The 23,740-nt window shown below is 33.9% G+C and overlaps 1 protein-coding gene across 3 annotated transcripts in view; it reads left to right on the top strand.

Annotated features, from left to right (window-relative positions):
• Positions 1–21,377, top strand: part of LOC129751548 (target of Myb1 membrane trafficking protein) — a 30,414-nt gene extending 9,037 nt beyond the window's left edge. Inside the window, exons 2-8 of one of the 3 annotated variants that reach the window (XM_055747105.1) lie at positions 5,493–5,944; positions 6,060–6,134; positions 6,232–6,401; positions 13,859–14,332; positions 14,394–14,451; positions 19,823–19,873; positions 20,151–21,377. In XM_055747105.1, coding sequence (XP_055603080.1) covers positions 5,493–5,944; positions 6,060–6,134; positions 6,232–6,401; positions 13,859–14,332; positions 14,394–14,451; positions 19,823–19,873; positions 20,151–20,411 — 1,541 coding nt within the window. In that variant the 3' untranslated portion in view covers positions 20,412–21,377. Of the gene's footprint in view, positions 1–5,492; positions 5,945–6,059; positions 6,135–6,207; positions 6,402–13,858; positions 14,333–14,393; positions 14,452–19,822; positions 19,874–20,150 lie in introns of all 3 variants that reach the window. The other 2 variants (XM_055747104.1, XM_055747106.1) reach the window with 2 other exon arrangements.
• The last annotated feature ends 2,363 nt before the right edge of the window (positions 21,378–23,740 follow it).

Genomic DNA, 23,740 nt, shown 5'->3' with positions numbered 1-23,740 from the left:
GTTCATGCAATTTGCATTAGCTTACATCGAACGGATCAACCGTGCAGGATAACAGCAGAAGTTCTTTCAAGTAACCAGTCGCAATAAGCCATGAAACTAGGATAGCTTTATTGTAAACAGGTCTACCATTGCTTGGGTAATGCATCTGCAGGCAGCAAAATATTATACCTTCTATTCAATTCTACCGAAATTGTCCCAAACTATTCCTCCCTCATGAGGGATAGATTTGAAATTTTGCGGTTGCGGTTCATGCAAATGCTATTATTTACTTCGCTCGGATCAACCGCGCAGGATAACTGCAAAGTTCGAATGAGATCTAAGTCGCAATAACGCGGTCTTGCCAAGAAATCTCAAGGTAGCCTTATTGTAGCTAGGTACCATTGCTTGGCTAAGGCAATTGCAGGAAACACAGTATTAGACCTTACAAACTGAATCCACCCTGCAAATGTATTTTCTACCAACACACTCTCCAACGGACAGGGCTGCCATGATCCAGGATTTGTCTGTAAAATAAGATTTTATAACATTCATACAGATATTTTCCACTAATTACAATGCACAAATTTTCACAGAAACTGCACATATTTAAAGTAATTAACATTTTTAATAGAACTATATGTTTTTTCTACGTAATGAGACTGAATAGTAAGACATTTCACGAGAGACAGAATCACTCTTGCGTTTTGTCAACATATGTATTCTTATCCATGTGGGAACCCTGGCAAAGGATATCGAAACAAAGCAACACGCACGTTGATGCGAATAATGCGCATTAGACTGGTTCAGCTCATCTATTCGAGTTTTTTTTTTCACGAGCGATAAAAGTTTTTGCAAAAAGGTTTGTGATTCAACTAAAATTAAACTTTTCGACTTTTTTATTCAAACTGTACACCCATAGAAGAGGTTGCAAAAATCCAATGCCTATTTAGCATATCTCTGTGCCGATAATGCGCTGAAATGTGCACTGTGCCGAAGACGGAATGTTTATAAAACCGTAACTGGCATAAGGACTCGGCTCCTAACCAAAACAAGAAAAACATTTTATGGGATTTCCTTCCTATTGGATAATTCATCCCAGAAACAAGAAAATAAAAATTAAAACCACAGCCACCGTAGTGAGAATCGAACTCAAATCACCAATTGTATCGTCTTGCCAGTCCGACTTTCTAACCAGTGTACTATTCGAGCTTCATGCAGGACGAGGTATATTTGTCATAGCCTTTCTGTTACCGATCAATCACAAAAAAACGTACAACGGCGGCTTCCCGGCGTTTGGCCTCCTTTCAATGCATTCCTTTGTCTTAAGATGGAAACAGGAAAGGAAACGGGAGTGAAGGAACGGGAAACCCATTGAATGAGAACTGTGCTTTGCTTACTGCCTGCTATTACATACACACGCTACATATACACAGCTGCTAAAGCCGGGCAGCTTCTCCGGTGTTGTTTGCCGGTGCATTGAAGGAATGTTTTTGTTGTTGCTTTTGCTACATACACACGCACAGTGCTCGGTTCGCTGGCTGCCTGGTGTTGGCCGGTATTTATTTCCATCCTTCTTCGGCTTGTGTGGCGATGGGGAGGGACGCGAAAACGTTTTTATTTTGTTTCATTCAGACATACGCAATTCGGTTGCGCTGGAGGTTAATGCCGGTGGGCGCAAATCGAATCAGTGCCGGTCGCGTTATCTTCTTGTACCAATGATGCTATGAAATTGACTACACGCCATTGGCACAGAGGCTGAATTTTGGGTGTAATATGTCAAAAATTACAAAACATCTTTAGTTGAAAATTCGCCGAGAATTTATAAAAAAATGAAACAAACATGAGTCAAGTTTTTTCCTGAGCCGACGTTCGCGAGTTCGAGCCCAAGAGTAAACATCGAACACAGTTGTACCGGATAAGTTTTTCAATAACGATCCGCCATCTGCAACGTTGATAAAGTCGCGAATGCCATAATGATGGTAGAACGACTATAATCGAAACCAAAAAAAAATGAGTCAAGTTTTAAAACTTTTATGGTAATAATCAGCATATAAAAGAGTTTCAATTTTGTTGAATTTTGACAACTTTATGTACAAAACATCATATCTACCGATTTTTTTTTTATCCAAACTTGTATTGAGATCCAAACCAAATTTATTTCAAATTTTAAATTATTCATTCATCTAAATTCTCTTGTCTTTTTGACTTTCAACGGAAGTTTTTTGCATCGTGTAGAAATCGAGGTTTTCGTTCCAGAAATTGAATTTTTTTCCTCGAGTAGTTATTGATTACCATTTAGAGAATTTCGAAAAACTGGAGAAGTTTTAGTTTGAGTAATCAAGGATCTCTCAGTGACCATTCTGTAGAGCAAAGCGTTTGGTCGTATGTGAGATATTGCAATTTGAATGAAAGAAGTTCAAAAAGTCTAATTTTCATATAGTTGATGTATCTCATGTTTCAAATACTTGAAAAAGATTCAGTGTCATCAGATAATAAAACCAAAAATAATCAAATCTTCAAATATAAAATTTTGAAGAAACAATGTCATTGGAGTTGAACGTTAGAAATGTGTAAAGTTGGAGATATTCTTGCGTGCACTCAAACATCTATTAAATAATGCACGGAACTGTTAGTAAATAAAACACCAACCACTTAGCTAAAAAAGCCATCAATTCTTTGTTCATTAAAAACCATGCATTATAAGCAATGCTGAATACATTTAAGTAACTTATTAACATAAATAGACTTTTTGCACTTATCTCCCAGCGCATCAAGTTTCTAGCTTCAAAATAAACAAAATTCCTTTATTGTGTTGTGATTACTTAGAAATCAATTATGTTCATTCTCTATGAGTCCGGCTGTGGTCAGTGAAAAATAGTAAAAATGAACCGGTCTAATTCCAATTCTTGCAAAACGGTTTCCTATTCCTGTCGCAAATTACGACGAATTATGGGGGCCGAGCGATTCGATTTCAATCGAATATTGACAAGTCTATATAGTTCAGATTAGTTTGAAATCATTTTTCTAATTTTATTTTAACACTTTTCTGTTGAATTTGATTATTTTGAGTATTATATGCATTGACAGGAAGCGTTAAAACAAAGAAACACGTTGGGGGAATCACTAAGTTCGTCTTTCAATATGGCGGAGTGCGTCAATAATTAATTTCACTTCGCGATTTCAAAATCAAATATCTCAAAAAATAGTTTCAAAAGTGACAAATTTGTAAAAGAAAATAAATTCACAGGCGTAAGTTTATCATGTGAAGTTGCCAATTAAAGTGGAAAGTGATTTTTCGGCTCTAAAACATGCATTTATGAATTAAGACGAATCAGAGGGATACGACGAAGGTGGGTACACCTACCCTAATTACACAAAAAGTACCATTAAACGTCAAGATAGAAACTTGACACCTCCAATGAAGTTGTGTACTTTTACAATTGTTACAACTCTCTCATATAAAGTAAGAGTCGAAAGTCGCTTTGAAAAAAGTTAAACGAAAATTTCGTTTTTTGAGGTTAGTTTTTAGAAAAATCTCTATAAATCTGTTGTTTCAAAAGATAGAGCTTTAAAGGCTTTTAAAAAGTTTTCTAAAATTGTATTACCGTGAACGGCCCTAATTCTGCGCAATCCCAAACTCTGCGCATTTTCATATTCAAACAGAAATATTTCAAGATGTGATGAACAAAATATTCATGAAAAAAGCTGAATCTCTTCAGTCACTGTTTATCTTCAAAATGCTTCCAATTATTTTGAAAACTGATGAATTGTTTGCGAGAAATTGAATAAATCAAAATAAATGTAGGAAGCAAACGTTGAAAAATGGCCGGCGTTAGCAGTACAGCTTAAGCGTTAGGAAAACAAAAAGATCAAATGAAACCGTTTAAACAGAATTTTCTCATAGAAAATACCTTTACGTGAAAGATAAAATCATTCTGAACATGACTGCCAAAAAAATTTTAGATAAAAATGGTTTTTCAAATCAAAACAATGATTTAAGCAATGCGCAGAATTTGACACCATTTGTTTACTTATGTTCCTAATGCGCAGAATGAAAAGCACCGGAGAGAACTGATGTTTAAGTTGCAAGGAATTGAATGCAGGAAGTTAAGAGACGTTTAATTACAGTTTTCTAATAAGTTTTATGAAGATAGGGTATCCGTAAAGTTGTTGGGAGTTTCTTAGGAATACCTTCGAATCTACATGTTTTGTTGACAAAAAATAGAAAATCTTGATTTCCGTTCTCTATCGTGTTCGCGTGTTAATCGTTCAGTTCCAACTGTACAGACCGTTCCGACATACACAAGCGGTTCCGGCGGGCCGCGGAATCGTCCCAGCTGGGGGAACTACGCGAAGCTTCTCTCGATTCACCCGCTTACTCGCACTCGTTGACTAACTGATACTGACTGATAGTAAGCCAAATGAAGCAGCGCGTAGTTCCCCCAGCTGTTGCGATTTTGTAACCCGCCGGAACTGCTTCTGTATGTCGGAATAGTCTGCACTGCACACCAACGAAACAAGTTAGTTTGACCAGATCCGGCGAACAACATGATCGGTCAACAAATATTTGGTAAGCGAGCTGCAGGAAAAAAGCATCTGTAAGAAATAGTGAAAGAAAGTGTCACATAAGCTTCGAAGATCCAAGGCTTGAATTGGCCTTTTTTCATATTTTGCAATTTGCAATAGCGTTAAACATGCTTTTTAATACATTTTAAGTAAATTAAATGTTGGTCTTATCAGTACGGAGGGGTATATTGGTTTTATTTGGGTGCGCAGAATATGGGACATATGCGCAGAATTAGGAACAAATAGAAAATAGTGCGCAGAATAAGGGCCACTTGCATTTTTCCCAAATGTTGTAAATAATCCACATTTTTGTTACAAAATCGAGCTCTGATTATTTTTGCCGTTAAGTTTGTTAGATAGCCCAACTGTACACAAAATTTTGAGGATATTCATTGAAAGGTAAATTTTTTATAACATAAAACATTTGAAAAATCCTTAACTGCGCAGAATTAGGGCCGTTCACGGTATCTACAACTTTTCTGAATACATCATTTTGATTGGATGACAAATTCAAAAAATAAAAAAAATATCTCACTTTTAGGTGGATCGATCAGAAAAAAAATAATAGCAAAATATGGGCAATTAAAAATAATGAAACAATGTAAAACATGTAGATGTAGATCATTAAGCTATTTCAACATCTAAGGCATCAAAAAGCCCATGATCACGTTTTTCGAGTTTTAAACCACTGTGCACTGGTCTATCAAGATGATTGAATATTAGTGAATAGATATGAAGTCTGATTATAGTATAAAGCGCACACATGATTATTCTAAACCATTTTAAAATAACGTTTTCATGAAAACATTTTCTTAGAGGTATGAATTTAAGGCCATATGTTTTTACGGTTGATCGGACAAAGTCTGAGGGTCCTGATGCGATTTTTTGTTCCTATATTTATTTAATCAGAGGTTAGTTGAAAGTACAAGGTTAATTTTTTTCCGCAGAACAAGCAACCGATGCTAGTCTCGCCTCGGAAAACTGGGCCCTGAACATGGAAATATGCGACATGATAAACGAATCCTCCGATGGGCCCCGTGACGCGATGAAGGCCATTCGCAAACGGCTAACCCAAAATGCTGGGAAAAATCACACCGTCATTATGTACACGTTGACGGTGCTGGAAACTTGCGTCAAGAACTGCGGCAAGCCATTCCACGTGCTAGTGGCCAACAAGGAGTTCATCCAGGAGCTGGTGAAGTTGATTGGTCCCAAGAATGATCCACCGCCCATCGTGCAGGAAAAAGTGCTGAGCCTGATCCAGATCTGGGCCGACGCTTTCCGTTCCCAGAGCGATCTGAACGGAGTGGTTCTCGTGTACCAGGAGCTAAAAAATAAAGGTATCGAGTTTCCGGCCACGGATTTGGACTCCCTGGCGCCAATCTACACGCCGCAAAGGGTAAGAGTTGAAAACAATAGTTTTTTTTCCGCTTGATTGGGTAGCGGTCGTGACGTATGACGACATTCAATAATGAATAATTTATCGTTTCTTTTCCTTGTCCTTTCCTTGCTAGAGTGTACCGGATGGGGCTGCCACGGAGAGTAGCATATCGCCACATCACGCTTCCCAAACTCCCGGCTCGCCGGCTGTAAGTTAACATTAAAATTGTTCCGTTACTGGTATACTTAGTGATTGGTTTCTATGAATAAATTATTCATCAGGTACCTTCAACGTTTCTTTGTCAGATGCCACCGCCTTCGTCCATGTCACAGGATCAGATAGCGAAACTGCAGTCGGAACTGGATATCGTTACCATGAACATGACCGTGCTGGGGGATATGTTGACGGAACTGCAGCCGGGCCAGGAGAGTCCGTCCGATTATCTGCTGCTGACCGATCTGGTCAGCACCTGTCGGTATGTTGTGGGTTTGTTTTGGACTAATGATTAAAATCTTCAAAATAATGGGTAAAATTTCAAATGCTGACATCAAAAAAATACGTTGAAAAGAGATTTGAAACAGTGCCATCTATTGCGCCGTTCAAAAGTTAAAAATTAAATTTTTCAAGTGCCAAGTTTTCGAAAAGACGTAATCGTATATGAACTCATCAATAATTAAACTAATACCGCTCTAAAATAGACATAGGGGTCAAATTATTGTTAGATAAATGCAATAAGACTTACTTTTGACTGGACAGAATTTCTCTTCCTTTATTTTAAACGGTTTTTACTTATTGAATTTTTGCGGTGAGTGAAACAACTTTTTTTTTTCAAATTTACGTAACGTTTCGGGTTACTTTTCTTCACCCATCATCAGATGTCCCCCAGAGTAACCTGAAATGTTACGTAAATTTGAAAAAAAAGTTGGTTTACTCACCGAAAAAAGTCAATAAGTAAAAACCGTTTAAAAAGTACAGGTAATAAACTTTTATTTATTCCTTGATTTTTACACTACTGAGACAGTCGAAATAACTAACAGTTTTGCAGTTTTTGCAATTAGGAACATTCTTGACGATCAGTCTTACCCATCAGAACTGATTCTAGACATCTCAAAGCGGTTTTTTTTAAAATCACTTTTGAATCCTATTGTCCAAAATTTTGCAGATCTAGCTTGAAGAAATAGCGATTAACTTTTAAGATATTTTCCAATTATGCAACCGGACGAAAGTGTTACGAAACAATAACAGCCATTTTCTTGAAACTAACCAAAATGTTGTTCTCGGTTTGGTTTTGACAGTTCTATTTTGTGTGTTCAGAGAATCTGATGACCCAGCCAAAAAACAAAAAATTGTTCAAAACGATCGTTGGAAATTTTACACTAGTTTCATGGGCTTTCTTTTGTTGGGTACCTATCACTGCGACCAGTTAGTTGATATATTGTAAAATGTCCCCTGTTTAACATATGCTAAGTCAAGGAAGATCACGTCTATATATTTAGATAGTGTCCCTAACTTGAGATTTAGTATTTTCTCAATCTGGTATAACCGCTCTTATGAAGCTGTTCACCTTCTTAGGACCAATTGAAAAAATTTCGGAGGAATCTACACTCATCCGATAAAGGAACGTTAAATTTACCTGGATTTTCACGTAGCCACTCGTTACATGAATTTTTGCCTGGTTTACGTGAAGCACTTAGCAGTCAATAAAAAAACACTTGATCCTTACGTGAAATTCACATAGTTGGGTGCTGTCAAAACAAAGACACATTCGATTTACGTGAGAATCCAGTGATTCGCCAAATACAGAGGGATTTGGTGCATTCTATCTTATGTTCACGTAAACCTGAATGGCTGATTCACGTAAAATCTGTGTGAACGAATACCAGTTCTCAATATGGCGCGGATCCGACAGTTTGTGAATAAAGACGAAAAAAAACTGAGTGATGGAGAAGCTGATATTCATTTCGTAAGTAATAGAATTTTGTTGTTTGGTTGCTATTTACATATTCGTTTTTTTTTTTCAACAGGATTTAAAATTGAGGCAGCTGAGACGGTCAAGCAACCGCTAAAGAAAAAAAAACAAATTTTTTCTACGAAGTTACTGTTTTCAATGAATTAAGTGAGTTAAGTGTCGATTTAAAAGTACATATATTATGCAAGTGCAATAAAGATGTTCACTTTTGAAACCAAAACATTTTCAATTAAAACATCCGAAAAACCTCCCTACGTGAGGGTAAAAGTTCAAGACTAAAAACCCTCTTTAAATAAATGTACGACAACAACAACCTCCCTACGTTAATATAACAATAAAATCTACGTGAATTGCACGTAGCAGAACGAATCCCTACCCACATTCGATCTACGTTGATCTCACATACAACTCATATGAAAATTACGTGAAATCTGCTTGCTGCGCGAGCTCTGTTTGCTACCTGAAATTCACGTAGGTTTCACGTGCTTTTCATGGTGGCAAACATCTATGTACATTTTCACGTAGCGTTCATGTGAAAAGTTTTTTCGGTGTAGTATACCACAGCCGATTATTTTAATCCGTTTCGATCAGTCCCGTGCGAAGGACCCGTCCGTGGGTTTTCGAAGTTCAAATTTACCTAAAAATAATAACAATACCAAAAATACGCAATATTACTTGGAAATGAATTTTTAACATCAGTTTCTTGCTCATTTCCATACTCATGATCAAAACTTCAAAAACAAATCACAATGAAAGTTTAAAATCAATGATATCTTCTTTTAAGTCATTGATTTTTTTTTAATTGGTCTTTCTTATTCTAAACAAGAAATTTGCTTAAATATATTTTCTAAGCAGTCAAGTTTTAAAATTTGAAATAATTATTCCCAAAAAAAACAGACTTGAACAAAAAAATTCATTCTAAAATACATGTCAGATCACGTAAAAAATTAACTATGATTTGGTAATTGTTAGGAAAAAAAAATATTGTTACTTATTATTCATCTTAAATTACATTTCGGTATCGAATTTTGATTTCGCCAACATCATTGTTTCGAGAAAAACGCGTTTAAAGTTCGACAGCTCCATAAGCTCCCATCAAAAATATTATTTTGTTTTCTAAATTTCTCAAAAACCAAATATCATTCAGATAACTTTTTACTATCAAAATGTAGATATCTGAAAGTACTTTTCAACCAAGCTAATAACTCCATTTGTTTACGTTTGGCGCATTCGCCCTTTTCAAAATTCACTAACGATTAATTTTCTTCATTTTCAACTGAAGGGTTGATTGAAAAATTCCGCTCTAGTATTTTAAATTTGACGAAAAAGTAAACGCAATTTGAAATGTGAATTTTTGATGTGTAGAAAATTAAAGGTTTGCATTTTAAGAACACCAAACTTATCAAAAATATTCCTGAAATTTAAATAGTTTGACTTTAAAATTAGTTTTTTTAAATTGAAAAAAAAACTATGCTATAAAATTTGGTAAATTCATTTGAAAATTGAATAAAATATGAAGATTAAAATGACAAGTTTTTTACCATTTAAGAAGGATTTTTTTCAATAAACACGTCTTACCATTATTTATAAAAACTTATTTATAGAATACAATTGATAACTCAAGGGAGAAGCATGTTAGTGCTTATGTTTTAATGATTGATTTGGTAGATTGAAGCGTCCTGAACTGTCCTGAACTATCACATTTAGTTTTAGAGACATGGAGTTTTTAAAATTTGTCAGTTTCAAGTCAAATTCATCATTGATTGACTATCAAACCTAGATTTTAAGAAAAAATCTTATTCTGATTTTGTGTAATATACTGAATTCAATTAGGGAATAATGTTATGATGATGACGATGCATGATCTTAAAAAGAAAAATTCAAAAGTATATTTGACATTATTGCAGAAGGTTAAAAACACTTGTTTTCATTTAACAAAATTGTTGAAACCTGCAAAACGACTAGATTTATTCTTCTAGAAATATCAAAAAATCAATTTGGTTTGATAATTTGTTAAATGGGGAAAAGTAAAGAAATAGCAAACTTGTATAACTTTTATCGCAGAACTCAAAATAGTTTGAAGTTTTGAAGAAAGTTGATAATTGATTTAAAACTTTTAATTTTAAAATGTTATGTTTTTGTTTTAAATATTGGTCAAAATTTTACCTATTTTCTAAAGTTATTTCGATAATAAAAGCTGATAGAAAAATTGCACATTTAGATTCAGGGCACCCAAATTCGTTTTAAAATCAATGCACTTCAGAAAAATGTAAATTTTGGGACTTAGGTTTTTTTTATCAAAATCTTTTTAAGTATATGTTGAGCATTGAGTAGAACAAAGAAAAATAATAATTGAGGCTGAAATTTGTTTCTTGGAAAAAAAAAAATCATACCAGCATAACATTTATAACGGCATACACTATTTTTTTAATTACAATTTTATTTTTAATTATTATTTTATTTTTTTTAGTAAAAACAATTAGATTTTAAATTTGTTTTTTTTCTAATTCTGTGGACCTTTGTGAGAGGTAAACACCTGTGTTCAATTTGTCGATGTTTGAAATTAGTACTCGATGGATAAATTTTGAGCTTAAAATAGTTCGTTTCAAACTCTGTTCTTGTTTAGCACACTTCTTAATAAAAGAAACTCAATCTAAAGACGAGGTAGGGTTTTTGTATGTCAAGTTTAGAGTTTTAATGCGAAAGATTAATTGCTTATGCTTGCTTATGATACATACACAGCCAGATCTTGTCAGCACCCCGGTGAGTAGTAAAAGTACATTTACTACTCATCTTAACTAGGCCGGGCCCACTGTGCAGTATATGACGCAGAGACAACTGGAACACAGGGAGGAAGAAACGGTACCATACGTTTCCATGGCTACTTATAACTAAGATTTTAACGTTGGAAGCACATATGCTAAATTTTTTGTGCTTCTTGATAATGGTCCGTATGCATTCGTCCTTCTGTGGATGGAAATGATGCTTTTCTGCACAGAAATCCGAAACTCCATGGTATAAATAATATTTCCTTCGAAATTTGCATAATTTTTTTCCTTTAACTTTTTTTATTTAAAAATTTCGATTTAAGTATTGTTTTAATGTGAATAATAATACTTAAAATTTAGAGTTTTGGATTTCTATGCACTATCATTTCTGGTCTTTGACCTTGGATATAGCGCCTTTGCTCGCTCTTGAAAAGAAACCTGAGAAGAACAAAAAAACGTAATTAGTGTTCCCAAATCCCCTTCCCCCAGGAAAACTTCTTTCAAAATAATTCAATAATAAAGTAGTACAATATATGCAGTACAATCTATAAACAAAAATTGCCCACTCCTCATTCTTTCAGAAGACATTTTTTTTTTGACGTAAACGAATTTAGCTTGTGATAAGTGAAAAAGCGAGCATTTATATGCTGCACCATGGACAAAGTTGCAACAACACGAAGCATTTTAAGAACGTGCCACAGAAAAAAAGTGCTTTCACTGTGTGTGGGTAGAAAACCAATCTATTTTAATCTATTTCCGGTCCCTTAATTGTAAGGGTCAAACTAAAAACATAAATTGAATTAAAATATAGAAAGAATATACTTAGCTTTTCAGTCATTTCCTCATACTTATCAAAGAAAATCTCAGGAAATTCAATCGAAGCAATCCGAACGAAACCATCAGCCAGCAGGGTTTTTGGTCAGCTTGAGATCAGCAATCAGCACAGCACAGCCAAAACTGCAAAGGATCTCTTTTCTATTCCACACTCTCTCAGTTACCGTTTTTTAACTTTTCAACAATATTTTCTTCCTTTTTTCTATTTCTTTGCATTTCTTCTACGTTCTCTGCATTGACTCTCGGAATTTACTACCAATCTTTGTTATCCCATACGATCCGTCTAAATAATAACGAATCTGTTACGTCTTACTCCCTACTCATTTTACCACCAAAAATTATTTTTCTCTCATTTCCACACCATTGCCCTTTTCCTTTTTTTTTTTTGAATATTGCGTACCCACGCCAATCAAAATAAGTTACTTTCACCATTGCCAGCCCTCAAAAGATTTCTTCTTACAATCCTCAAATCTTCCCATGTCACAATATTCATTTTCCAACCCCGTTACTTTCCCAGCACGCTTCCAACGAAAACCACACATTAGCAAAGGCTCTTTACTGGTTTACGAGATAGGAATTCACTACCAGATTTAAACGATCTCACTTCATCACCTACACGTGTTTTTTTTCCAACAAACAATTTTTTCTGGTTTTCCTCAAATTAACTCCCTTTTTAGAAAACGAAATTCCCAATTATCTTCTGAAAAATGGTGGCCACATTATCACTGGTTCTCGGATGATCGGTAGTAACATTTTACATCGGATTTACTTTAATTTATCGATAAAATCCAGAAATTTTGCGGACGGATAAAAAAAACGCGTGCGTTGCTTCAAAAGCCTCGCCTACTTCTCACGTCAAGTTTAGAGTTTTAATGCAAAAGGTTAATTGAATCCAAAAGAATCGAAAAGAAACTGATCTAATCGATTTCCTTCATTCTAAAGAATCGATTCAAATAATCGAAAAGTTGAGTTTAAAAAATCGATCTCCCAAATACCGATCCCTAGTATTGATCAAATATGCCAGGTGGTTTCCTGTCGTAGAATGCAATACATGGGCCCTAGAGAGGCGCGAGATATGAGTTCGAATCCCAATGGGGGCAGCAATTAATTTTTTCACAACAATAATTTTTTTCCAACAATAATTTGCACCTTCTTTATTTCCAAAATGTTCAAATTATTTTTGATAAATGATTTATTTCAACAAGTTTTCAAATTTTATCTTAAATTCTGACTTAATGATTACTGATTGGACATTACTGAATTACTGGAAAAAGCTTGACACCGTACGGTGAAACAGAGACGAAAAGTTTAGTCCCATTTTCCCGGTTGAAAATACCTATATAGAGTTTTGATATGTTTTCAGGCATCAGTCTTCAGGCAATAAAACTCTTTTTCGAGATCTTGACTCTAGTAGTAGTCCCCTGCATTGGATAATTCTCTCAAATGACGTGTCTTGTCCGTTCTCTGTGAGATGAATCTGTCAATGAATGTAATAAGCCCTAAGCCCCCTTTACTTGTTCACTTGACTTGTGGAAGTTTTTGTCGACGGTACCTTTACAATCTGACAAAACTACAATTTGCATAACTTCTTGGAAGATATCCGGGGCGTTTGTAAGTCCAAATGACAATCGACAACATCTGTAAAGCGCTTCACCAACGGAAAAAATGGTGAGGTGTGCCTTCTTCCAGTTCAATGTGAAAGAAGGCGTTCTTCAAATTCAACGTTGAATAGCTGCAATAAGATTGACTCAAATGTATTGCCATCTTAGAAGGAGTTCTGGATATACACTTGTTTGCACCACGTAGATCGATAACAAGGCGGATGTCAGATTTACCTTTCGGCGCAGCTCTCAAGGAAAAGTAAAAATTTTCCTTAATATCTTTTGGAAACTTTTCAATTATGCCAGTTTGCCATAGTTCCTGCAGCTTTTGATTGGTCAACTCCCTTAGAGCAATCAGCCCACTGCTGCTCGGTTTGCTGCTGGCTACTGTCATTTTCGGTCAAATTTCTACGGCTTTTGATAACTTAATGAGCTTGTGCGAGATTTGCTGGTTGCTTATGTAGCGGAGGCTTTCATGCTTCGACCAATCATACCAATCGATACATTTGAATTCTGACAACATCTCTAATTCTTTTTTCGGAATCTACACCTACAATTTTTAATTTTTTTGCCAGACATACTAATTATTTATTTTGATGTTTATTGAATGTATCTACTGGTCTCTTCTACAATAGTGATAGATAAAATGCTCATAAGCTGAGCACTTTCGAAACAAAAAAATTAAATAAAATAACTCAGGAAATGATTATACTATAGTACTATACCGTTCTTAATTGAACAACCATTGTTCATGATCTAGGGAAATGCAAAACCGCATCGTCGAGCTGATCGGCAAGGTGAGTCACGATGAGTTGACGGCCGAGCTGTTGCGGCTCAACGATGAACTCAACAACCTCTTCCTGCGGCACGCTCGGTTCGAGAAGAACCGGGACCCCAACAGTGCAGCCTCCAACACTCCGTCGGCCATTTTGGGTGCGGCAATGGGTGTCCCGCCGGGAGGTACCGAGAAACCGGGGCCCGGTGCCGGCGACAAAAAGGAATCCCTCATTGATTTGGACGACGAGGCGGCCGCAGGTGGCCTCAGCTCTCAGCTTGCCGGACTCAACCTTGGTGGTGCTAGCACGACCACCTCCCAGATTTCGCAGCTGAACACCGTATCGGCACAATCGGGTGGAACGGCAGGAGGACCAATCAACAAACCACGAGCTGCCAATCCACCGGATGTTGTAACCGATGAGTTTGATATTTTTGCGCAGTCTCGAAATACCACCGGGTAAGGACTCGGATAATTAAAAGCAGTAGGGCGACCTCTAATTTTTTTTTCAATGTTTTAGAGACACCAAGGACACTGCTCCCGTAGATCTACTTGGACAAGCGAAGCCGACCTCAATGGTATGTTGAATTTAACTCCTGGTGATTATGGTCTTGTAATAATGTTGCTATTGGTTTTGCTTGTTTTTTTTTTTTTATTTTGGACGAGTTTAATTTTCTTTCATTTGTTTTATTATAAAGCCAAAAGCCATCTCAAAAACGATTTAAAATATATATTTTAAATTAAACTGTCACCACAATAAGACCAGGCTATTTTTTATCTGTAAGGGGCGAAGCCTAATAGTTTTTGAAAACCTCCAGACACATCTGCCATCTCCAGGTAGAAATGGTGGTTAATAACTGACAGACTAAGCAAAACTTTCTATTAAATTTGAAAAGAAATCTAATTAAAGGTACTTCTTATCTGGGAACAATTTATTGTTCTATTTTTGGAGCTTCTTATTCCTGTTACGGAAATGAGCTCCTTTAAACAAAAAAAATAGCATCAGTTGCGTCAAACACGCTGTACGTAGTTATTTAAGCTACTTCTGTTGAAACTAAAGCGCGTTTACTTAAGTTTAACTTGATTCGAGTCTTTTTTTCCGGAATCTTTCCAACTGCTTCTTTTCTTTATCAAGTTTTAACCCTAATATTCATGTGAGTATCAATATGACGCAATTGGAAGTTTGGCGGCTTGTAGCTTTATTCGGGTGCATCAAAATAAAACAATATCTTCGGGGACACTCAATGAATTATTGAAATCTTTAATTTTGCATCATTATTTTTTCATGGACGCATCCTGAAAACCCAGGAAAAAAACTCCCTAATCAGACCTTGAGTGTCAATTTGACTCTTGTTGCTTAAAACAGCCATATCTCTCAACTGATTTTATAGTTTTGGGAACCTCGTAACGTAACTCAAATATGTTTTTCAAACATTATTCACCTACAACACTTCAGTTTTCCGTTATTCAAAGTCTAAGAAAAAAAATCCGCAAAAAACATGCTTCGGAAAAAAGACTGAAAATCAGCTATGGAATGCTCAAAAAAAATTTCACTTCGTGTCCAAAAAAGCTGAAGTTAGAAGCTATACGATATATTTTTTGGCATTTTTTAAGATCATGTCCACAAAAAATGTAAAAAATGGTGTCAAAAGCGTACTTTTCAATCCATGAACCGTAAAAATTGTTTAAGTCACACCAGAAAAATTTTGAAAAAAGTATTGAAAAGTTGACGTAATTTGGCACATTTTTACTTTTTTAGATTGTCAAAATACGAAACACAGGATTTTTACGAATTTGCAAAGGAGGCTGTTTTTCGAACTTTTTATCAATTTGCAATTTTTTCAGGCTTTCTTGCACTTAAATACAATTTTGCACTTGATTTTGAGTATATTAATTCAAAATTTCCACAATAAATTTAAATTCACCAGAAAGCCAATTTCATACCGATTTTAGTAGTGTAATTACATAAGCGCTGCGATACTTTACACAAATATGATTACGCCAAATTACGTCAACTTGTTAATCCTTGTTGTCAAATTGACACTCCAGGGACTGTAACGGCTAAATATTTCAGGGAAGGACGAGGGTTAAAGTTTCAAAATTTGGATTAATTGATATTATGATGAATATTGCATTGATATTGCACTGATTCTCTCTGGAGCCACAATTGAATATTTGGTTTGAAACTATTTTTTTCTACAAATATATATTTCATTTTTACGTAATCTTAATACCAATAATTTTACAACTTCCAAAATTTAGTGTCTCAACTTTAAGCTAAATTTAAGTCTTATAAAAGGAACATTAACATTTTGTCATAGACATAAATGAATGTTTTGCTCACGATCTCTTGAATGAGATCAAAAGAATAGCAATATGTCATAAAACGGCTGAGATATTGCCAATCAAAATTTTCATCTTTTTGAGGGTGTGATCCCAAACTTTTGGCCGGCAGTGTTGTTTATCAATAATTTTCAAATTTTCTTCGAATTTTTACTTCTTTTTTTTCAAAATTTTAATTTAAATTTTTTTTTTGTTCAAAATTTGAAATTATTATTTTTTACGGAATCTTAACACAATTAAGTTCAAAAATATTAAATTTGAAGTTTTTAGGAAAAATAATTAGCAATAACCTGAAAATTTTGCTCGTGTATTTTGTTTGTGAATCTTCAAAATAAAAAAAAGTTCTAAACCCCCCGGCATATTTTTTTCCTGAATAGCGCGTTGAATACGGGAGAGTCTCCTCTATAATGTGGCAAATTTTCAGAGATGCCGTTGGTTTTTCTTTTTAAATGTAAAAAAAACACCGTGCCTACACACTCTCTGGAGCCACCTTATATTCAAGCTCAATGGCAAAGTGAAAACATATTTGAATTTTTAGAGTTTCAATAAAAATTTTTTACTTAATTTTAGTAAAATTGAAAATAAAGATTCGAGTATCGAATAGTGTGCATGTTTTTAACCCACTTAAAATATCGCTTTTTTCTGTACAGATTTAGAGATTCGAACAAAGTTCCTTAGTTGTCTAAATTAATACAAACATCCTCTTGCTTTGAATTGGAAATGTTTTATAGTAAGGTTACTTGCATTTTTCTCGCACTCATCCGGGCAATTTTATCTAAAAACCTGGCAAAATCCGGGCAACTAAAGCATGGATCACTACAAATCTGGACGCATTAAAAAGGGTCTATCTCAGAGCTATGTAAACGAAATAAAAATTTTTGGGGTCAAATTGTAGGGTTTTTACTGCACTTTTAAGGAAAAATAATAAAAAAAATATTCCGATGTTGTTTTGATGAAATTTCGTACTTTTCGTCGAGAACCACTCATCTAAGATTGGACACCCTATTCACTGACCTCAGCGGCCATTCACTGCCCTCAGCGGCCATTTTGTTCCACAATCTCTTCATCTCTGTTGCATCCCGAGTCGTCCTACCATTCTTCTTCATCTTCTGATTAACAATTGCTCAAAATTTTTCGATAGGGCGGAATTGAGGGCAGTTGGGTGGGTTGACGTCCTTTTCGACAAAATCCATCAGTTGGCCCGATACCACTGTAGTACCTCTTCGCTGTAGTGGCAGCTAGCTAAATCTAGCAAAAACTTTACTGGTTCTTTGTGAGATCTAACAAAAGGAAAAAAAAAATTCAGGCACTCCTCCTTGTACATTTCGGAGTCCATGGTCTTGTTTTTCACAAAAAACCGGGGTTTTCGGCCGCAGCTCCAAATATCTTGCCAGATCAAACACTTTTCTGCAAAGTTATTGGCAAAAACAAATTTGAACTTGATGGGGACATCACTCCGACCAGTGGCTTTGTAAAATTTTTGGTCAGGAAGCCTCCTCAAATCAGATTTCGCGATTTTTGAACCAGACCACATCGGGTTTTTAAACGTGGTTGTCCAAAATTAATTTTCGTCTCGCGGCTTCTATCACGTGTAACTTTTTTGAAACAAAACGAATCGTAATGAAATTTTCAGCACTGATAGAAGAAACATTGCCGAAGAAAGTACTGTCAAAAAATTCCAGATCCGACAACTAGGAGCGCTATGGTATAATAAAAAGTGCGTCCAGATTTCTGATGATCCACGCTTTACTCAGCCAAAATCAAGAAAAAAAATACACTTGAAGCATTTTTCCATCGAAACGCATTAGCGGATTTCAGGTCATGTTTTTTATTGGAGACGTTTTAACCAAATAAGGCCGTACATGAGGCTTCCAAAAACCGTTAATAATTTGATACAATTTGCTCATAGCATTTTGATTTTTGTAAGCAAATTTCCAAAATTCTAATAACTTAATTTGAGTTTTTGGTTTGATTTTGCTAAGAAAATTGATGAATCCGATCAAAATTCGAGCATTCATCAACGAAATCCGGGCAACCTAGCCGAACCGGATCTTTCCCAAACTTTGTATCAAATATTATCCGGGCAAGTCCAAGTAAATCCGGGCAATATGGCAAGCTTATTTTATAGGCAATATAGTTTTAAATTTTTTACTTGAACTATCCTAACGCAAAATGTTGTTTCAAAACAACACTAACTAAAAACAAATGATCTCTACAATCCGTGGCTATTTTTGAGTTTCTCAGGTTTTCAGGCTAAAAGTAATAAGTCTTGTAATGTTTTATTACTATATTTTTATTTATTTTCGAGATATTATTTTTTTTTTTTATTAGGTTTATTTATGACACTTTACCACCTTGTGGCATTCGTGTCTAGTGAGTTTAGTTTTTACAGAAATTTGTAGACATTACACTTTTTTAAAAATTCTATAAGTGATTTTTCTTTTGTTTCTTCATTTTTTAAGATTTCAAAAATAGTTCCCTCGATGTTGAATTCCTTACGTTTCGAGATATTATGAAAATACCGTTTAGTATCAACCAATCACAAACATCCTCCTGGACTTAATGAACAATGTTTGGTAGAAGTTTGCAAAATCGTGTTGAAATAAAATAGCAATTTATTTTTTTTTACAACTTTGAAGCGTGATAGCTTTTATTTAAAAAAAAATCAAGCTACAAAGTGGTTTGAGTTAGAATGTGTCCATCAAACCTTCAAACTGAGATGGGAAGTATACTTCCTGTATATTATTTTTTTTTTAATATTAAACATGCCGATGCTATCCAAAAAAAACGCTGAAAAACAATTTTCAAATGATCTTTAGTGAAATCAATTTGGATTAACTTAACTCTCTGGAGCCACTTTTTCAGATTTGATGGAGATCCATATTGATTTCTAATTTTCATAGAACACGATAACGATTTAAGTCGTGGGACCTGAGAAGTTCTAGTGCAGCATCTAGAGTAAATAACTTTAAGTATGTAACACAAATATTAGTTGAGTAGTAAAAATTTAAAATTAGAACTTAGTTTTATCCTCTAGCTTACAGAATATACCTACTTTATTTTTTTATTGAAAATTTGATTTACTGAGCTATTAAACGAAGCGTTTACACGGGTGATTTATCCTAATTGAACACAATCTTAAACGTCAATGGAATTACTATACTTGTGTTGTAAATGTAATTAAATACTATTAGCATAAGTTGCGTTTCTATTTGTTGTGTCATATTCATACTCATATACCTGTAAAGTACACGTTCATTTTAATTTTTTTATTAAGTTGTTTAATTTGATTACTTATATTAGATATTTCATTTCATAATATCATTATAATTGGAAGAGTCATCATTTTTAGATCGTTCAAAAACTATTTTCTGTTTAAGGTTACAAAATCGTCAAAATTCTTTTTCCTTCTACCACACTTTATATTATCGATTTCCAATGTGTCGTCTGTTTTATTTCCCTTATGCTTTACGCCGGATTCCTACGCTTGTGCTTTTTCCATCCACCTTCTTGGTGTCGTCATGTTCACATACAATACTGGAAACACTACAATGAAAAAACACCACCTACACCAACCACAACACAAAATACCCTTCACATCATCAGAACACACGGGATGCCGAGTTTGACGAAATGGAACAATGGCTAGAAAACTCGGTAAGTGTCATGTAAAATAGTTCGTCGCATTTTTCTTTAGTTTAGTTTATCAGTAATAGATCTGTAGTTATCATTTGTTTTCCTAAAGTGTAAATCTTTGAAACTAAAATAAAATTATTATTAATTTCAAAAATTTTAGCTTTGCGTAAGAACTTTTTTTTTTTGAAGATTTACATATTAGGTAATGTTCTGTTTTCTGGGTTAGATACCTAATGAATAAATTTTCCTCAAACCAAAAAAAAATCTAATAATCATCTTTTCCCTCCAACAAACCCAGCACGATGATCTCGAAAAGGCTTCCGGAAATGGAGGATCAAGTGCAAACGGTAGTGGTGGCACCGGCCCTGGTCTGGAGGAAAGTCTTACCAGTAAAGAGTTTGAAAAGTTTCTTGCCGAACGAGCTGCTGTGGCCGACAATTTGCCTACCATCTCCAGCCAAATTGGTTCCGGTGCAGGGACGGGTGGCCAACAGCAGCAGCAATCCGGCGCCAAATCGGACCGGAAAAAGAAGGACGACGACGGGCTGTTGGCGCTGTGAACGGCAAGCAGTCAGCGGTAATTATTTATGTTGTATAATGGTAAGTGAAGTAAAGTTTTGGGTATAAGATGTAGGCTTAGTTCAAGCGCAGTCATTTTGTGATAGATGTTTCTTTACCATGAGATGCATTTTGCAGTCAAAATTGTTCAAAGAAGTTCTGTGGTTATTTTCAATTGAAAGTACGTTTTATAGTTGATAATCGGAAAGTGTCAGTATAAGAGGTGTTTCTTTAAATCAGAAAGCAGAATTTAGACATGCCATATTTTCCAAATAACAAAGGTTACAACCTAAACTTTTTCAAAGATTGTTTTACTCTATGATTTTATCGAAATTTTACAACATAAAGGCCAAAGTTAATGTTTTTTATTATAAGCACTTTTTATCCGGTGGAAAAAAACATAACTCAAATTACAATTGAAAGATTAACTAACTGAACTCAGATTCGATCTATAACTGCACCTAGTGCGACCAAGATGATGCAGACTGATAAGTCGAAATAGGACATGTTATTTAAAATAATCTATCTGTATTTTATAACACATTCAAACAACAGCACTATTCCAGCTAAACTCAAATTTTATCATACAGAAGCGTTTTAGTTTATTTTAGACACTATGTCTACTTATTTGAGCAAACAAATTTAAACAGTTTGTGAACTTTGATCGCTGAGTTGGCTAAGGTGAGTCATTGGATTGTAGAAATTCTGCACCACCACACACAGTCTGTACTGGCTAGTCCTTATTGATGATATAGAAAATGGCGAGAAAAAAATACGTTATTTTAAGACACAAACAAAATAAAAACAGAAGATTGTAGAATAGTTTAAAATAAACTGAAAAAAATTATTGAGTATAAACGAAGCAAATGTAAAACGATACTACTAATATATTAAACTAGAGAAAAAAAATCATTCAACAACATCAAAAACAGCCCTAAACATGAATAAAATTACCTTCAAAGACGAAACCGCGTTTGTAAGCTTCGAACGTTCTTAATGGAATCAATTCTTGATATTTAAATACATTTTTTCTTATTACTGCTATAATTTTTGTCTTAATTACTTTAAAAATTTTTGGATCGAAAATTTGTTCTCACAAACGAGCTTATTTCGGTTAAATTTTATGAATTCTTTTTCGATTGAACCCTACTAATGTAGGGATAAATGTGCGAGAAAAATATATGGGAAAATATATTAAAAATTAAAATCATTCAGCAGGAAATATAAAATACAACTGAAGCAAACGGCCTCTTAACTCCCGTCGCAAAATGTGATGTATCACAGCCTTTTATTTAAATCAAGGGAAAATGCTTTCAAAGCATCAAGAATACTATCAACCCCCAAAAGTTCGCGAACAATGTCCGTCCTTCACTCATTGGAATGTGGAAGGAGCGCTCTTCAAACCAAACGGCATCCTTAAACTTTCGAAGTCTCCATCGAGCTCTCTACAATACAAAGGGACGAATTTATATTGTATAGAGCTTGATTTTCTTTCTATTTCTACCTGACTTCGACGATCTCCGAGTTTGTAACTATATGTTGCAAAAATTATTATAAAGACTGTACTTTCCAATCAATCAACCGTCAAAGTTGTTTCAGTCACAGCATCAAAAATTTTAAAAGGGGATTGCAGTTGACGTTGTTTGACAAATTTGCATAGAATCGAATCTCGGCTATGTCAAATATAGTAAATACTCGTTTAGTAATTTGACGCTGTTAGCATTAATTGATTCTTAACCGTAAAATTTTAAAATGAAACGCAAACATATTTTCAAAGGACTTTAAATTCCCTCTAAGATTCTTGTATTAAAGAATTGCCACAAATTATTCCATTTTTCACTTTATTAAAAAATCAATATTAAATTTATTTTGTGTAATCAATTAGAAATTTTTTATGAAAGAGTTTGGGTTCTTAAAACCAAAATAGTCCTTTCAAATAAACAAGTTTCGAAAAAAATCGTTCATCAGTATTAAATGATTAATTTTATTTCCTAATTTTTTTCCGTCTATAATTTAGATAATTTTGATAATTGATATTTTTTAGGATTTTGATGTTTTTTTTATTTGGATAATTTTTACAATCTTACATTTTTTGTGAATTTTTTACAATTTTTATTTTTTTATATAATTTGACCATTTGGACAATTTTAACACTTTTTATTATTTTTACGATTTGAATAAGAATTAAATACAAAGAGTAAGAAGATTTTTCCATTTTGGAAAATTCGATTGTTTTTACAGTTTTGATAGTGTTTCTACAATATTGACCAATTTTTCACATTTGAACTTTTTTTTTTAATAAATAATAAATGTTTATTTGAGGTCTTTTACATTACAAAGTTTACTGTGCCGTGTTTTTTTTAAATAAATATTAAGTGAAATTACTATGTTAGTTAGGGAAGTGGGAAGCCGAAATAATCGTGGCGACTATCTGAACTATTAGCTCAATTCAACTTGACAAATTAATTCGACCATTTTAACTATTTGAGGGAATTTGGTCGATTTCTCAATAATTTTGATAATAACAATTTCACATTTTAAAGTCATCCAAGCTCACGAAATTTTCAAAATAAAATAAAATTGAGTAATTTTCCGATTTTTTTCAATTTGTAAAAGCGGGTCTGATTGTCAAAATTTGCAAAACAATAAAAAAATGTTGATTGGCAAAATTGTAAAAAAAAAATTAAGAACATTGAATATTGTAAAATTTGTAAAAATTGCAAAAAAAGTTAAAAAAAAATCAGTTATCAAAATTGTCAAAATTCACAAAATTGTCAATCTTATCAAAAAAATTTAAACTGTAGAAATTGACAAAACTATGAAATCTTGTATGAATTAAAAAAAACAGTCAAGATTTTCAAAGATTTTTGGTCAAGTCGACAATTTTATTCGTTTCCTTAATTTCATCTTTTTACAGATTTTAAGATTTTGTCAATTTTGGAAATTTAGTCAATATGATCATGTTTGAAAATTTAGAAAATTCGGAAAATTGTTCACTTTTTTGATATTAATATTTTTGTCCATTTTGATTGTTTTAAAATGTCAAAAGTGTAATAATTATTGATACCTAATTATAACAATTACTAATAAATTTATAAAGTTGTCCAATTTTCCTGAAATGGTTGACTCGAATTGATTTGAAAAGTAGAATTTATCAAACTGTTAATTTTTGTTAGACAATTTTAAAACTGTGACAATCAATTAAAAAATTTTTCAAAGTAATTTCAATTGAAACAATTTTGATAATTCTGACAAGGAACATATTTTGTTTTGAAACTACGTAGATTGTAACTTCTGTAGGTTTATCAATAATAAGTTTATTAAAAAAATG

Source organism: Uranotaenia lowii, chromosome 3 (assembly GCF_029784155.1).
Source record: "Uranotaenia lowii strain MFRU-FL chromosome 3, ASM2978415v1, whole genome shotgun sequence".
NCBI lineage: Eukaryota > Metazoa > Arthropoda > Insecta > Diptera > Culicidae > Uranotaenia > Uranotaenia lowii.
The sequence above is the reverse complement of the archived record's forward strand: the minus strand, read 5'-3'. Positions and strand labels throughout refer to the sequence as shown.